Here is an 18,711-nt window from a genome sequence, read left to right as displayed (position 1 = left end):
GAAGAGGTACTGAACCAGACGGGAGAGAAAAGAAATTTATGGCACAACCTGACTAGAAGAAGGGATCAGTTCATATGACACATCCTGAATCATTAAGGTCTCACCAATTTAGTACTGGAGGGAAGTGTGGAGGCATAAAAATTTCAGAGGGAGACCTAACCGTGAATACAATACGCAGGTTCAGATGGATGCAGACTCCAGCAGTATTCAGAGACGAAGAATCTTGTGCAGGATAGACTATTACAGAGTTGCGTCAAACCACTATTTGGACTGAAGAGTACAACAACAGCAACACAGTGTAATGTGGATTACAAACAATGGTGCAACATGACTTTTGTACATTATATGAGTCACTACCAATAGAATGAACTTTTAATTTTCAGAGCATTAAAACAGGTTCCAGCATTATGTGGAAGGGGGAACCTGGAAATATGGAGAAATGAATTCAGTCCAAGGGTAACAAGAGATATAAGAAGAAAAGTGTTACACACAATACATGCTTGCACAGTTTGGATTTTAACCCCATCATTCTTGGGATTCTAGGTGAGTCTTTTCCACCGCAGATACAGATTTGTGTCTTAGGAAGAACTGCCTTAAAAGAAATATACGAAGCGAAATAATATCGATTTTGAGATTGGGTACCCAAATTATAGCCTATAGTAATGTCCCCAGTGGACAGATGTGGAGTCAAACAATAGCTAGCAAGAAAGGTACCAATGCATCATCTTACCACAATGTCAGTAAAGATGATTTGCTCGACACTAGGTTTTTTACTTCATGATAACAACATTAACAAAATGAGGAAGCATGTAAGTGGTATGTACTTATGGAAAGCCATGGGGAACGACAAACACCAATGAAAAAGTGGAATACAAGGAAAGTAGAGGTAGGAGGAGTTTTACATGAATTAAGCATGCATGCTGAGAAGAAAGAGTTGTCACTTTCAGATTCCAAGACATCATCCTTATTTTACACTACAAATCCATCACAAGAATAAATTTAGCCTATGGGAGCAGATTTCCCGATGTGTACAGCAAATTTTGTCAAACATCTTGCTTTAAAGAAAATGACTACAGAAACCTGCTTTAACACCCAAACATGAATAGGCTAGGATGGAGTTTGCTGAAAACCATATGTCGTGGACTTGAGAATGGGATTAAGTGATCTAATGTGATGAGAAGAAGTTTAATTCAATTGGGCCAGATGGACTATGGGCACCACTGGAGAAAAGAGCAGCAGGTAAGAATGCATAGAAATTTTTTTGGTGGAAATGTTATGATTTGAGCAGCCTTCTGCGATAAAGGTAAATCACGCATTGTTCTGCTGAACAGTACAATGAACTCTAACATGACACTGAGATGCTGAAGACAGAATTGATCAGTGTTTGAGGGGCTAGGGAACATAAGTCTAATGTTTCAACAAGATAATGCATCTGTGCATCTTTCTGCTACAACCAAAAGTGGTTTGAATACGAAATTATCAATGTCTTGCCCCGGTGGGGACGCAGCCAAGATATGAACCCCATGAAAAATCACTGGGGAATACTTGCAAGGCATGTTTATCACAATGGAAGGCTATCTGAGACCACATGTGAGCTGGAAAATGTGATACAAGAAGAATGGGTGACAATTTCACTGCAAGAACTACAAACACTAACAAGGTCAATGCCGAAGAGAATTTCTGAGATCATTATGAAGAATGGAGGTTGGACAAAGTAGTAACAACACAATAATACAACAGGAGAATGAGTGACATGTTTTTTACTCAGATTATGAAAAAAGCTATGTAATCCTGTCATGATTGTTTACGTCTCATATGTATCTACTACTTTCATAATAAATTTGATACAGTATCCGACAGACATTGTAATATTATTTTCGAAGGAATCCTTCCTTTATACTGACTTCCACTACTGTATATTACACAGGACAGTAGGAGACATATTGAAAATGTAAGATTCTACCTACTGGGTACACATCAATAAAAATCAGCTTGATGAAAAAAAGAGTAAAAGAAGAAGCTCAAATGAATTTAGAAAAGGAAACTTAAATTTCACTGGTCAAGGACTAGTTATTTTGGCAGAATTAACAAAAACCTGGCTCCTACTGCTCGAGTCTTCCATTCAGATGTGCAAATTTACGTAAGAAAAAATTATTTTACAGCAAACTAATGATACAATTAATACTGCTTACTACCAACTAAATCTTTTTTGATGATCGAAAATAATGCACACTAATTACGTAAGAGTTAATGACAGACTGTCAGTAGTGAAATTAGAACATTACTGCCACAACATAATGAAATGTAAACTATGTGTGTACTTGCAACATACATAGTTGCTGGCCGTATGACCTTTCTGGTAAGTAGATCTTTACAAGTAGGGAACAAAACTAGCAAAATGGTAGAAAAAGAAATAAATTTATTAAATAGATGAGATTGTTGACAGTGAACAAAACACAAAATGGAAAGAAATATGAAGCAGAACTTTTCTTCTGCCTTATGAGTGAATTTGATCATGAAATCTTCTTCATGACATCTTCCTTGCTGTTCTGGTCAATCAGCACAAAACACATCAGTCGCCTAGGAGACAAACAATAATAATTGATTTACTATGTGTTAACATATACCTGGAAGGATCGTGGATGGGGGTGTGGGTGATGGAACTGCGCTGTTTGTATCATGTCGCCCAACTCCTCGTCTGATGTTGAGGGTGTTGAGGCGGTTTCCAATGGATCTTTCTCAGCAGCGTCCTTCTTCACATCTCCATCAGTGCCAGTCTTTGCAGGTGGTGCTGGTATTACTGGCTCTGAGAGTGGACTTTCCTCCTTTGTCGGCTGTTTGATGAAAAGATATAAAAGTTCCATTTCAAGCAGTTTTTTTTTTCTTTCTAAATAACTGTGTGAGTGAAATTTATTCACTAAGACAGCTAATCAATCAAAGTACTTTTGGAACCTTCGAGCTGTTGCACACTACATTAACTGGAATTGGAGATTGTAGACACAAATGAAACAACCATAAATAGGAAGATATTAAGGTAAATGGTTTTGGTGAAAACTGCAGTTTTGTTGGTCAAATGATACTGTCTTAATTATAGATGAATAAATTACTTGGGTACCATTATAATAACATAAAATCATCAAATTCAAAGACAACTCAGACATCTAAGGACGCAAGATTTGAAAAAAAAAACATAAGATACGTAAAACAGGTTTCATGGTTACGTCCTTGGTATATTTAAAGTTCAGATTCAATAAACAAAGTATTGCACATGAAAATGCCTCTTCTTTTAGTCAACACACAGTAATTATAAGCAGAGATAGGCCAAGCTGCCATGAAGTACACAACTGTTTGATGGGTGTTGCCAATTTATCAAAATTCAGGTAACTGTATGAATGATTCTGGCAGAAAACTACATCAAAATGAAACAGAAACACACAGAGAGGAATTATTAGGTGTTGTGGGGCAACAAAGTACGAGAAGAAAAGATGAAACTGTCACAGGTGCGAGGGCAAAAATAGTGGGAGAAAGGAGTCAGAAGAGGAAAGGAACAGCAAGAAATTGTCCATATAGATGGTTTGCTTATGAGCATTTTATTTGACATTTAAGCACTTCCTTTAAAATGTGAATCTCATGCTGCATTATGTCTGAGTCAGCTAGTACTGATTATACAATTTCTTAATGTGAGATTTGTAACAAGAAACAACATTGACAAAGTAAATGAAACTGTAAAACAGCAATATGGTGAGCTGACAGCCCAAAGGAAACAATTTTCAAATCAACAATATGCAGATATCATAAATTAATTACTCTGTTGTCATTATTTAACAGCTTACTTTTATGAAATAATAATCAGTGTCATCAATCACAACCTCGACACTGCGCACATGCACATGCGAAACTCAGACTGGTATTTGTGGGTTTGTAAAAATTAACAAATGTGTAGGGTTCTTAGACATTAACTATTTAACAAAACAAGTATGCTGATTGTCAATATATATATTCTCCCGTGACCACAGAACATATACAGGATGGTCCATCTGAAGTTTCGGATGAGATTATCTTGAAAACTACACATCTTAAATGGAAACCCCCATTTTTTATTGCAGATTCGGATTCTCCATAAAAAAGGAGTCATGTTTGGTCTGAAACATTTTTTAAAACCATTGACAGATGGCGCTGAAATCGAGAAAAAAGTAAAATTGGGGAAGAACTTTGATTTATCTATAATGATCCGAGAAGGACGCATCAAATTGATACAAAATGTGCACCAATTCTTTCATTACACCAAATTAAGCTATTTTTTTACAAAATGTATCCTACCTGCCACAGTTTTTGATGGAGGGAGGTGGAATGGTATTAAAATCTCATTAGGAAACTCTTCACAAATGCTTTACTCACCCGACTGTGGTGCTACCATGGCCAAACTGCGAACTATGGCTCAGTATAAAGGTCGGTGCATGTGACCAGATGTCACTTCACTTTCAGATTGTGAACCGTAAACATCAACTGACGAAAGTAAATTATTCTTTAGCGAAACATGGCTCACTGTCCACCTACAGAGACTGTTGATATGATGTTAATTTTAGGTGAATGCCATAACAATTCGCTGCAGCTGTGTAATTGTATGCAGATCATTTCCCAAACATTCGACATCCAAGCAAAAACATTATTCAAAATCGCACTCAATGAGCTAAAAATGGATACATGCACCGTCCACGTCGTCATCGTGAATACAGTGAAAATGACACTCGTACTCTTACTGTTCTTGATTGTGTTCAACTGGATCCCGAAATTAGTAGTCGTGCAATTCAGAGACAAACTGGAATACTGAAATCAACTGTTTTGAGGATTCTGAAGGCACGTAAATATCATGCGTATCATATCACACTGACACAGGCATTAACGTCAAAAGATATGCAAATACACGTGCATTTACGCCAATGGGTCTTGGAAATGATAAAGAGGTGACAATGATTTTTTTGACACGTTATGTTCACCGATGAAGCCACATTCAAAAACAATGGCGAATTAAATAGTCATGATTGTCATTATTAGTCCCCCGTCAATCCACACTGGCACAGACCTGTCAACAATCAACACAAATGGTTGTTAACGGCCTGGTGTGAAATTTTAAATGGTTATTTGATAGGACCAAATTTTTTTGACCGAAATGTTACTGGGGAATCTTATTTACAACTTCTCCAAGATGATTTGTCGGAGCTAATGGAAGATGTTGATTTAGATATTAGGCAACAAATGTGTTTCCAACAGGGTGGAGCAGCTCCCCATTATGATAAAATGTGTGGAATGTTTTAAATTTATGGTACTCTGGTCAGTGGATAGGACGCGGCAGACCAATTCAGTGGCCTCCACGTTCACCAGACCTAATATCTCCCGATTTTTTCCTTGTGGGGTTATTTAAAACATATTGTTAATGAAAGACAGCCCACAACCTGAAATGATACGGAGCAGCGCATTCAAAGAGCATGTGCAGCCATACCATGGGATGTGCTGCTCGAAACTGTGGACAACTTTTGCAGACAATTGACTTTATGCGTTGAAGCAAATGGAGATAATTCTAAACAATTTCTTCATGGCCAATTTCATTAATTAAGCACCTCAAATTGTGAGAGGTGAGGGGACTCACATTAATGATGTACCCCAACATGTGAGAAGCAAGGGGACTCTCACTAATGAAGCACTCTATGGGAACATCATTCTACTACGTCCATGTCGTTGTTCTGGGTAACACACAAAAAGTAGGATACAGTACATTTGGTACAAAAATAGCTTAATTTGGCGTAATGAAAGAATTGGTGCACATTTTTTATCAATTTGATGTGCCTTTCTCAGATAATTCTAAATAAATCAGAGTTCTTCCCCAATTTTACTTTTTTCTCGATTTCAGCGCCATCTGTCAATGGTTTAAAAAAATGTTTCAGACAAAACCTGATTACTTTTTTATGGAGAATCTGAATCTGCAATAAAAAATGGGTGTTTCCCACTCAAGGGGGCGGGGGCTGGAGGTCACACATAGTATCATTTGATGTCCCCCTTTGAGCTTATGAACTTGTATTACCCACTGTTTTTACCTGATTTTTAGTTTTCGAGATACTCTCATCCGAAACTTCAGATGGACCACCCTATATATGCTGAAGACTGCTGGTACCACATACATTCCCATTAACTGGAATATCTCTGCCAAAAAAGAAGTCCTCTTAAATTACAGTGGCAAATGAAAATATGCCAACTACCACAGTGTACTTCTCATTAAAAGTAACATAATGATCACCATGCGTATATTTATTTGTGCTAACTATCTTCTAGATAACTGAAGCATTATGGGAGATAAGCAGTTAAGATACGTAACATTACATCCACAGGCTTTGACATAGCACACTCTAACAGTGTTTGCAGGACAGTTATCCCCAGATAATAAATGCAATTAAAAAAAGGTTTAATGGTAAATCAATATTTGAAAAAAACATGTGACTCCCTTTAGATATATGTGACAGTTAAAATTACAGTTTAACTGGTAATTGGGATGTAGAGGAATCATATGTGTAATAAATCAAGAGCAGAATGGAAGCTTCACCAGAATCTTACAGCAACCAATAAGCAGTAGAATATTACACTTTCATTGCTTAGCTAAACAGATTAGATGCATAATTCACCATTTTAATAGCAAAAAATAACACGAGGAAAAAAGAAGAGAAAAAAAATGCTTAAAAAATGGCTCTGAGCACTATGGGACTTAACATCTGTGGTCATCAGTCCCCTAGAACTTAGAACTACTTAAACCTAACTAACCTAAGGACATCACACACATCCATGCCCGAGGCAGGATTCGAATCTGCGACCGTAGCAGTCGCGCGGTTCCGGACTGAGCGCCTAGAACCACTAGACCACCGCGGCCGGCAAAAACTGCTTAAATGATTTTTAAACAGTTAGCAGTGAAATACTACTACACCTCAAACAACAAATATATTAAAAAGAAAAAAGGTGTTATTTGGTTAATTTTCTCATTAAAACTTCAAAATTGTCTTTTGTGCAACAGTATACATTAAAGCAGATAATGTTTTCATAATTAGTGTAACACTACACATGAATATGGGGAGTAGAATGTGTAAATATCCCTACAAAAGGTACATATTTGACACATTGGAAAAACAATCTCGTAGCAGGGCAATAAGCATAAAACTTATGGCTGTGTTGTGTCTCAGTCATGATACATTACCTCTGTGGAACTTTCATTCAGTCCCACAAGCTGTAATGCCTCTTCAAGTGAGAATTCCTGAAGATCAAGCAGTGAAGATGGTGCTTCATCAACTAAGATGGTTGCGGGTGTGTTACTGAGTTCTTCACATAGACTATCCTTGAGCACATACTCTCCTGTGGAAACAAGAAAACAATGCTGATTTTTTTAAAAAAAGCGACAATTATTTCAGAAAATACTCATCCTAACTGCAATGCTTCACAATGACACACTTACAAAATTATCATTTTCTTGTATACCTGACAACCATTATTTGAGGAGAACCATTTTAGTCCAACATACCACATGAGAAACAAAAGAGAATTTTGTGCTTCACACATCAACTGAAATTATATACATAGTGTTAACAAGATAAAGGGGTGAAGACATACACTATTAATAGGCAAAAATATACTTCATATGCAGCTAAACCTTCAAAAAATAAGTCTGTGGGGGGTTCTTTATGAGAAATGCTACTATTCGGTAGAAGAATTCGTGGAAGACGAACTGATGATTTGAGCAACATGTTACTCAACATTAGTTTTTTGGTATAATAAATAATAAATATAATAATCTTATTATTGGGACACTGATATTGATGTCAGTTATGTTTGCTGTGAATTTGTTCTAAATATCTGATACATCTCCTGCATCCAAATTAATCACAATTAACAATCCAATTACTAAAATTTTAGTAAATATTGTTGAAACTTATGCCAACAAAAATGATTTCTGTTTATACACATACTCTTGTACTTCAAACACTTTTAGGATAGTGGATATAAAAACATGACTGTTTTCATTACCTGCTATTCACTGATTAAAATCGTAAGTTTGTTCCATAAATTATGTAAAAATAGCAGCCATACTCATACCCACATCCTCATTAAGTGAGCTTTAAAGAAACAGAAAGGAATCTTTACTCCAAACTTTTAACTGAAGTAACATTGCTATATGATTTGAATAATGAAATTAAGAAAGTTATCAGAACAGGAAAACAATGTGTACAATGTAGAGTAGTACAATAGTTTGATTGAAAACAGCAGCAAAATATAAAAATATGAAATAATTCATATCTGCAAAAGGAAGCTGGATTATTTAACTTCATGTTGCAGTACAACTGAAAGGAAAAAAGTATGTAGATTTATGGATGCATAACATGAAAATTAAAGCAAATACTTTGTCATACGAGAAAGTGCAACCTGAAGGTTTGCTCACTCTGACTACAAGGAAAAGGTCAATAACATGAAGTAGTGAGAAAAGTACTTACCTGCGTATGTAACTTTAAAAAATATGACAGGGTAACTATGGTAGAAAATATGCAAAACAGTTAAGTTCGTATGTCTTATGACACAGACACTCAAGCACCTTTGCTGAATGCAGGTAGTAGCTCTTAACATTCAAAACCACTGCTGTCTATTACGTGTGATATGGACATGCTGAGGAAATTTTTGTTAATAACCTCTGACAGCATTGTTCTCCCTTCGCTGCCTGTTGAGGCCTCCACAAAAGCAGTCCAATTCACAAGACTGTCATTTCTTACTGGAGGTGGGGATGACACATTCCTGTTATTGTGAGGTAACACCCTAGAGTTAGCACAAAAAAAGAGAAAAATTGGGGAAGAGGGATAAGGGCATCCTTTTGTGTGTAGGTGCCAGACAAAAACTTCCAAAAATGAAGAAAGAACCCTGCTGCATAGCTTTTAAGTTTCTGTGGTCTACAAATAAAAATTAATGAGGGACACCATACAAAGTAGTTAAGCAACAGATTTTCTATCTCAAATTCACAGAAAAGATCTATAAATGACAAACAGCCCAAAATACACACCATATTATTCTCATGAGGCCAAGTAGATTTTTGGGCACAAATAAATTGCTTAAGATTATCAAAATAAGCCCAATTTAATAGCCAGTTTATGTGAACTCATTATAGACATTACTCAAATTTATGTAAAGAATTTATTTTTAAATACCCATTTCCAATTTAAATTGTCATTTCTTTATAAGCTAACCATACAATAATGTAAAAAAAAACTGTTTAAGCTGTTATTTTTCTGCATGAATGCTGAAGACCAGTTCTTCACATTAATTTGCATGTACTATCCAACTTAAGCCTGTCATTGAACAACAGAAAATCCAGGATGGATTGTCATTATGCCTATCATTAATAGAAATGATGTACATGATAAAACTAGAAACAGGAACAAAATATCTCCAAAACATGAGTACAGTTCCTGGTGATATGGTTTGCCTTAACTATAAGTTGAGATATTATGAAGTTCATATTTTCCCATACTGTAGTTTAAGTAAATGCAGTGTAGAACGTAACGGGGTAACACAGCTACACATAGTGTGTCTTATGAAGATTATTAGAAAAAATGGTTGCTTACAAATAACTGTCTTGCACAAATACTTCATTTATACTCTTACATGGATGAACACAACAGGCAAGACTTTCCTATTTCATTTGCTCTCAATGAAAATATATACTCTACCTACAGAAATCATAAAGATGAAACTATGTAACACACTGGAAATTACAATTCACTGTGGAACATTTATTGATAAATCAAACTGCATTTCACAGCCATAAATGATGATCAGAAGACAAAAATGTGAAGACTTTTCATAGAAGAAAACCTGTATATTTTCACTACAGATAAGTACAGTTATGCTTCTTACCTGTTATTTGAAGCCCTTCTTTCAGAATAATTCAGCTTGGTGCTATATGCTGATCAGAGTCGGTGCTACCAGTGCAACACACAAAAATTTCCAATGCAAACTGCTGTACACTTTTCAATTACTCACTGCCTCACACAATACACAAAATTCACATAATATTTTCAAAACTGAAAGCACTAAACATTTAATATGGCACACTACCCTACGTCAAGATACACAGCGAGGAACATATAAACACTACCACACATGTACTGCCAGCCAATGGTAGGCCACGGCACTAGTCTCGATCTACAGTCGAGAATATGGCTGCCAGCCTGCCACGACGCCACAGACAATGGCCGAGGGTAGCAGCGAGGCAATCCCCACTGCGTGAATGCAACGGGCAGACAGCCTGCCCAAGGACTTCCCCCAACCGGCACCATGAGAGTAGCGATGTTGCCAGATACTGCCCTAGCCTGCCTCCCCCCACTTCACAGCCCCCCCCCTCGGTGCCAGCACCAAGCGGTAAGCAATCAACGTGAAGTCCCAACTAGACATGGCAACTGTGGCCGCAGGAGAGTGGCCTCCGGATTCCGACTACACCTCCTCCTCCTCCTCCTCCTCCACCTTCACCTCCTCCTCCTCCACCACCACCACCTCCACCACCACCTCCTGCTGCTGCTGCTGCTGCTGCTGGGAGCCGTCCCTGCAACCAATACCTGAAACTCCTGACAGCTACAATAAATGGTGCCAATTTTAATGGCACGGCAGCATCTGTAAGCTCCAGAAGATGCAGGCAGATTGTACCTGAGCTCCCCACTCAGGAGAAATCCATTAGTTGCTATTACTACAATTTGGTCTCTGGTTTCTAGACTGGTGCAGGAAACTATGGAATATCTCAAAATAAAGTGAAGAATTTGTGGGTATAGTAGCTTGCTGCAGCCAATAATTGTCTCAAAGAAAAAAAGACAGATATTGTTTTGAGTAAAAACAAAACAGAAGAAAAATTAAGGTCAGATCAATCAGCAATACTAATGTTGCCAGCAAAGTACTGTTAAATAATTTTTATTCACACAGTGATGAGTCAGTTGAGTGCAGGAATTTTCATAGAAGAAAACCTTCTTGGCAGCTATCAGCAGCAGAAAAATGGTACAGGTGTGCTAAGCTAGTACCCTTCAAGTAGAAATATAACCACAATATCCCTGCCAAAACTTACTCCTTTCATTGGTGAATCTGAGATAATCAAGTTAATTTCAACATATACAAGATTAGTATAACATTAAAAAAGAAAAATAATGTTTTGCCTCTGATGAAACAACAGAAAGAAAGCACACGACAACATAACAAGAGAATACATAACAGAAATGCTGCTATTAAACAAGAATGCCATAGGATTTTACAATGATCTTATTGATGGGTGTGAGAATAAATACAGAAATGTAGGTCAGAGTTGGTGCATGATGTGGCTAAATAGCTTCAGCATGGCTGCCAAGGTCGTAGGAGTCCAGTGTACTACAGATTTATTTAGTGGATGAATGAGAAACTGTGGTGTCATGGTGGCTGCTACCCAGAAGTGTAGTAGTGCCAGGGTGGGCCAAGTCATGACAACTTGCAGGCGCCTTCCTCCGATCGGCAGCTCGCGACCCTCCGAGTCATTCTGACAACTGCACCGTAAGCAACCAAACAGACACACTCACCTTCAGGCCACGCCTCTGAGCTGGCTACAAGCCTGTGACTGACCTACTCAATGTGAAGCATTTCTTGATTGATCAAGTGGAACAAAGCAACAGGAAGCCTTACAATGATGAAACAAATGTGAATGGCAGCCTAAATTAAGCATTTTTCATTGTATTGTGACAAAATATTTCAAAGGAAGTTATAAAGCATCCAGTTATGAATTTTGTTAGAAAGTCTGTGAGAATAACTGAAACAGTTTTCACCCCTGGAAAGATCAATAGGCAGGCAGGACCAGGTAGCTGGGTTCACCCATAAGCCACTTGAAAACGCCTGTGTGAGAGGCACTCAAGAGTGTCAGTGACAAAGCTATTGTCCCTCCTTCAGAATCCCAAGCATCTGTTATTTTAGGTAGAAGCTACTGTGACAGTCAAAAAGGACAGCTGACTGGAAGCATGGTAAAAATTTTTCAGCCTCTTTTTCATATCTGCTAGGAGTGTAAAAGTACATACCATCTCCCCAGCACTAAATCACTTTGCCAATTAATCAGTATAATGTATGTGGGCATTACTGAAACACTGTACTGTAACTTACAGGTATTAAGAAAATAACATTCAGAAAAATGTTCTTCATACATGAAAAATAAGTTTAAGAAACTCCAAACATGAGAGGAATAAGTAATATTTTATTAAATTCACAGAACTTATGCATGCTACATACATGTGCAATCTAAATGGTCTCAATCAGACATACATCTGTGGCTGCATGTGTATATCAGTGCCTGTATCACTGTACACCAGGGAGCAGGTAAAATGTTTACAAGAAGCCCCAGACAGCAGGTCGGGAGGTCTGCTGTGGCCTATTGCATTCCATCTGTCATATCTTGACAGCTCTGCCATTAGTCAACTGACCCGAGGGACCTGGGGATACTTTACTCGGCTGGATTCTACCTTCTGCTCTATGCACACTGTTTCTTCCAGGTAGCAAGAGCTCCCCAAGGAGATATTTTCTGTAACACAGAGCTACAGAAATAGATTTTTCAGATTTCAGTGAAAAATTATATGAAAACAATCACCACAGTTACACCTTTTGTGCCTTCTCCTTTGCTCATTCAGTAGCAGTATTTTAGTGAAGCTACCTCTCTGTTCTTTGATAGATTCCTTTTAGTATTTCTGCAGCTTGAAATAATTCTTGCCAACATTGCTCACCAGTGCAACTTTTTGATAAAGTCATCTCTAGCTAAGAGTAGTTCTTTACTACTTACAAAATATGCATACTTCATACTTTCAAATCCTTATAAATTTTACAAGCAGAGAACAGTTTATCTCTAATTAAGAATAGTTTTCCTACTCAAGAAATATATATATTTCAGACTTTTACTTCTTTATAAGTTTTACAAATAGAGAACAGTAAGTGTAGTTCACAAAGCTATTTCACATATAAAAACTGTGTATAATCTCCATTGAGAGATTGATGGTTCCTCCGAGGGTTTTACTTAATAAGAACACAGCAGGAAAATGGATTCTCCAGTTTATGACTAATGGTACTTGGCTGTCAGGAAGCGAGGAGAGGACAGGGCCTGTGAAGGTACACACAGGCAGGGTGTAGAGCAGCTGGGGAAGCCGAACACCACACACAAAAGATACGCAGTATTGCCAACGCTGCAGCTGCAAACTCACTCCAGCAGGCATATAATCATACTGTACCCTCTCATACGCTTGAAATTGATTAACATGAAGCACCAGTAGAAAATGCCATGAATGAATCAGACAATGCTGCCTTTCCAACAGAACATTAACAGCTTCATGTGAGCTGTTATTCTTCTTGCATCTTATTTCTGCAGAATAGTTCTTTAATTTTACAAGTCTACATTTCTTTCTTTCTAATATTACTTGTGTCAGGTAACAGACTTTGTTGACAAAGCAACTAGTGTTCCTACAGACTGGCAAAATGTGGGGAATTAAATGAAAATAAATCATATATTGCCAGAAACTAAACATTTTTTTTAAAAAAAGTTATCCATAATGTAGTGCTCTAGGAAATCATCTTACTTTTTCAAAATAATTGTCTTAAAATGTGCTCTCTAGGATCATTATGAGCTTTGCAGAGTGTAAATGTAGATGCAGTTGAGCGATATTTGCCTGAAACTGGTCATGACGTGACCTAAACATTTTATAAAATTTGCTTAAGATTTGTTGAATTTAGGTTCTCATGAATACTTTTGTTAAAATCTCTTGCAGGATTCACTGATATCTAAGAAGTAGGAGAATAATATTTATCTACACTACTGTTCTTCATACCTATTAAGATGATAAATCCAGGATCGAATGCAACAACATTACGAGAAGGGAAGTTGCTACTCATAATACTATTAAGATGACAGGTATGTTAAAGAACTAAACAGATCTTGAAAATTAAAGCAGAATGTTTGTAGGCTTCATGTGGAGCATAAGGTTTTGGGAAATACCCCACTTAGGTAGATTCCAGAATAGAGTATTTAACTGGCAAATAAATTCTGTAATCTGTACTGGTCATATGGTAGTCTTCATCCAATAATCCTGCCTATGTATTCCAGACTGGCTAGTAAGGGCACATAAACTGGTGAACTCTTAGGTTAAGACACTTCATCTAGAACATATTCTGCTCTTTTTTAGCTTTCGTAATGTAACATACAATTTCCAATTCCTTGTGTAACACTATTCATTCATTAATTAATTCATTCATTCTTGTCTTATAGTCCAAATGGTGGGACAAGTGAAAAGTGAAGGTGAAAGGCAAAGTTATTACACAGTGGCATAAGTACAACAGATGATAAAGATGAAAAGAACAGTGAATGAGCAATAATCAAGGGAGGTGGTCCGAACTGGTTTACAGTGCTTCATACAGCAGATACTGACCTGTCTCCAAGTCGATTGTGTACGATAGGCCAGCCCATGGGTCATCCGGGTTAGAAGTCCGTTCATCCTCACTGTCATCGTCTTTCTGCAAACAAAGAGAACTTTGTTATTTCCTTTTGTAATTGAAATATAATTTGAAAAAAAAAAAATCCGAATAAAAATATCACTACTGAGACACATTGTGGGTGTAGACCACAAAAGTTGTATGAATACAAAATCTTACTTTATAGTAACTTATTATTTTAGTTGCACAGAGTCACATTGTTTGGAAGAATTAATTTAATGTCCACACATTTTCTCACCCATAAGTTTGAACTTCTGTTTGTTGACTGGCTGGTTTTACCAAGGAATTGTATACAATTTTATCTGTCCATGTAGGTTTAACAATTCACATGTTATATAACAACTTTCTTTTTCTGCCTCCTAACTTCTCTTTTTCTGTTATTCTGCTACAAACATAATACTACTGAGATTTTTTTTCTTTCTCTTCATCTTTGAAAGACGCCTCTTAATTGTTACTCTTATGACCCCACCTAGTTGAGTGTACATTCTTTGTAGCATCTAAAGAAGGTATATTCCCACACAATTAAGTATCTAGCTCAGTTGAAAAACAAACTTGAGATTCTCGCCCAACACACACACACACACACACACACACACACACACACACAGATATATATATTTTGCTGTTCTTAAAGGTTTCTCTTAGCTGTTGTTTTACGGGTTTCGGATCTAGAAACTTGTGTATCCATTTCACTGTCTTCAGAACGTACACAAGACATGAAAGCTTCTGTTCTTACACAGATGATGTACAACAAGCAGTGTTCTCTACTAGATCTTTAGTTCTTAAAGCAATTAATATCAAATGTTTCTTTGTACCTCTACCAATTTACCTGAGCAGTAATACTTATCAGATTTCGGAAAACGGTTAAAGGTACAGAAATATCTGTGCTTTTGAGCTGTGAAATTAGTTTCTTTAAATGTCTGTGATGTGCCTATAAAAAGGTACTAGAGCTTCAAACTTTTTTTTGTAACTTCAACATAAATGCCAGAAACAGGACGACACTGAATAACATTTTTAAACGTGCGATTATGCATTTCCCCTTTTCTGTTTTAAATGCGATTCAAAAATGATTATCGCTTTAGGAGTAATCACTGCAAAACACGCTAAAAAGGTATCACATCTCCCTTTTTCCGCTATTAAAATACTGAAATGAGAACGTATGTTCGATTTCCTGCATTGTTACAACACTGCACCAGCAACTCTGTCACTAATTAAATCGTGAATTGTTAAAATATTTTTAGTCTGGTTTCAAGCTGAAGCACTGTCTGCCGGAACCCTTTCTCCCTTTTTTGTCTTTTTTAATGTAGTTAGCCGATCTGGCTGCAATGTAATCAACGATGAATAATAATTATTTTTGTCAATAGTTGCGACACGTACAACCGGTGCGATCCCAAAGGACCAGAAGAATATGCAAAGGTGGGTTGATACATTTTAGATTCTGAACCGATTAACCAGCACAGAAGTAAGTAAGGTTTCGTGTAATGGTAGCTCATCACTTAGAGACATCTAATAAACGATAGCTCGTTGTAGAAACAGTACATTTTTTTTATACGAATGTGATCAAAAACCTAATTTTTTGGCGATTCTTTCTGTTCAGAATGCAACCAGAAAAGCATTCTTGAGGTTTTGCATTCCGAGCATGTACGCACGCTGAAGATGCGCTGCGCGAATCACTGGAGGATGCACCAGGCTCACAAGGCAATGTCTTGTTTTTTCACAGTCGCCGTATGACATACATAAAAAATTTTCTTTTAACGGCACAGAAGCGCCCACGAACAGAAAGAACGGACAGGTGTTGGACGGTTCTAACTCGCACTACACTCCGATGGCCGAAAGAGATGTCGCACACCTGTTGGTTGCCACCGTTAAAAAGCAGAGGAGACGACAGTGGCGACTGCTTAAGGAACCAAAGCTTCATGTGCGCATGAAGGACGACTTCGTGGTTGGTCCACGGCGTGCAACGTAAAAGGTTTGAATGATTCGTGACGTTCTGTGGTACTTATCACCCATAAACTTGCCAGGGGTTGCATTGCCCTAAATACTCGTCAACTGCTTTTATGACTCTACTACTATTTTATCTCCGATATGTAGGTTACATATTATTTTACTCTTTCTGTAGTTGATTTCAGAGGTTCTAACTTTGTTATTAATTTGTTCCATTCATCGGCAATAGTGACAAAGAGCACAAAATCTTCAGAAAACCAAGGTAGTTCAGTTACTTCCTAGTTTTCCCAATTTATGGGCCTGGATACATCCTCTAAGTCGGCCGAAACTAGTTTTGGTGACATGGAAACTCCCAGCCCCAGTCCTCTATCATGGATATTTACATACACTTATCAGTCTTTAGCAACTTTTTGTAAATGTTTGAAGTCTCATGGAGGTATAATTGCAAAGTTATCGCATTAGCTCACATTAACTTGCAATAACACAAATAAATGGTGAAGCGTACAGAGCGATAAAACAATATTACAACTCCAACATTAGAACTGATGAAATTGCTACGTGTTGTGGTAATAGCCTCCACACGTCTTGATATAAAGCAAAACATACTTCGAATGTGTTACTGAAAAACGAGATTTCAGACAGGTTTGACATAAAACCATTGTTTATTAGTTAAGGCTGCCGGTCAAGCCTTACAACCATATTGCCGACCGATATAATTCTACAATTATTTAGTTTGTAGACCATGGAATACGAGGTATGTGTTCCGTACATTATGTCATCGACGGTCCTGGCAACATCTGAACGAGAACCGTTCTTCTGTGTAAGGAATCACGATTGCCTTGAAGGATGTATACCACTTCTAGACGTATGGCTCTGAGCACTATGGGACTTAACATCTTAGGTCATCAGTCCCCTAGAACTTAGAACTACTTAAACCTAACTAACCTAAGAACATCACACACATCCATGCCCGAGGCAGGATTCGAACCTGCGACCGTAGCGGTCGCGCTGTTCCAGACTGAAGCGCCTCGAACCGCTCGGCCACTTCGGCCGGCTCTAGACGTATAGTAAGCGTTCCGTACCTCAATCGGTAAAAACGGAACCCTCATATAACTACTTTTTTCTCCGTCTGTCTGTCTGTCCGACTGTTAAAAACGCTTTTTCTCAGGAATGGGCAGACGTATCAAGTTGAAATTTGCATCACGTATTACGGTCTACGGTCCCCTGGCAACGTAAGAAAGTGAAGCTTCTAATCCAATGCAATGAACAGATACGACCATTTATGTCACATATTTTGATACTCACTCATCAAAACCTGTGGGGTACACCCCCTCGATGTAGAATCATGAAATTTGGCAATAAGAAAGGTTTCACAGTACAAATAAAGGAAAATAATAAGAAAATTGTGAATCTATAATTATACCTCATGAAAAAATATTTCTTTTGTCATTTGTTATCCGACTTTAAACTTGAAATTAAAACATGTTCGAAATCCGTGGAATCCCTGGGACAGATATCTTACCAGTATGAATGTTGACAACAGGCGAGTCAAGTGATGTAAGCCCCGCTCGGTCTCGAAAATCGTACAGTATTAACGGCTTAAATTTGTTGGAAGGATTCTGAGACTGTGCGTTGCACCTGTAAACCAAAAAAGTAACCGAATTTTTGTTTTCCTCGAAGTATCTACATTTATTCATCAATATCAACTTAGTCCCCTTCAAAGTAATCCCACTCAGATACAACAGACTTATGCCAGCGCTTTTCCAGTCTTGGAAGCACTTCTGGAATTCACTTTTCTTTATGGCGTTGAGCTCCTTCAACGATTCCGTTTTTATATTTTCTATCTAATCATTAGTGACAAAATGAAGTTCTTTCATGGTACTCTTCACTCTCGGGAATAGAAAGAAGTCGCAGGAGGCCATATCAGGCGAGGTGGCTGAGGCAACACACCGGTTTTGTTTTTTTGCCAAAAAATTACGAACGAGCATCGGGGTGTGAGCGGGAGTATTATCGTCATGCAATTTCCACGAGTGACTTTGCCATAATTCTGGGCGTTTTCTTCCGATTTCTTCAAGCAAATGGTGCATAACTTCCAGTTACATTCCTTATTCACCGTGCGATCATAAGGCAGCAGCTCATGTTGCACTATCCCACTGTAATGGAAGAAAACAGTGAGAAGAATCTTCACATTTGATCGAACTAACAGTTTTTTCCCGG

The 18,711-nt window shown here is 37.6% G+C and overlaps 1 protein-coding gene across 2 annotated transcripts in view; it reads right to left on the bottom strand.

Annotated features, from left to right (window-relative positions):
- LOC126481191 (segmentation protein cap'n'collar) overlaps positions 1-18,711 on the bottom strand; it is a 384,641-nt gene that overhangs the window by 173,085 nt on the left and 192,845 nt on the right. For both annotated transcript variants that reach the window (XM_050104781.1, XM_050104780.1), the window contains exons 3-5: positions 14,487-14,571; positions 7,238-7,392; positions 2,628-2,834 (exon numbers count right to left, since the gene is read on the bottom strand). In XM_050104781.1, coding sequence (XP_049960738.1) covers positions 2,628-2,834; positions 7,238-7,392; positions 14,487-14,571 — 447 coding nt within the window. The remainder of the gene's footprint in view (positions 1-2,627; positions 2,835-7,237; positions 7,393-14,486; positions 14,572-18,711) is intronic.

Source organism: Schistocerca serialis, chromosome 5, assembly GCF_023864345.2.
Source record: "Schistocerca serialis cubense isolate TAMUIC-IGC-003099 chromosome 5, iqSchSeri2.2, whole genome shotgun sequence".
Lineage (NCBI taxonomy): Eukaryota > Metazoa > Arthropoda > Insecta > Orthoptera > Acrididae > Schistocerca > Schistocerca serialis.
The sequence above is the reverse complement of the archived record's forward strand: the minus strand, read 5'-3'. Positions and strand labels throughout refer to the sequence as shown.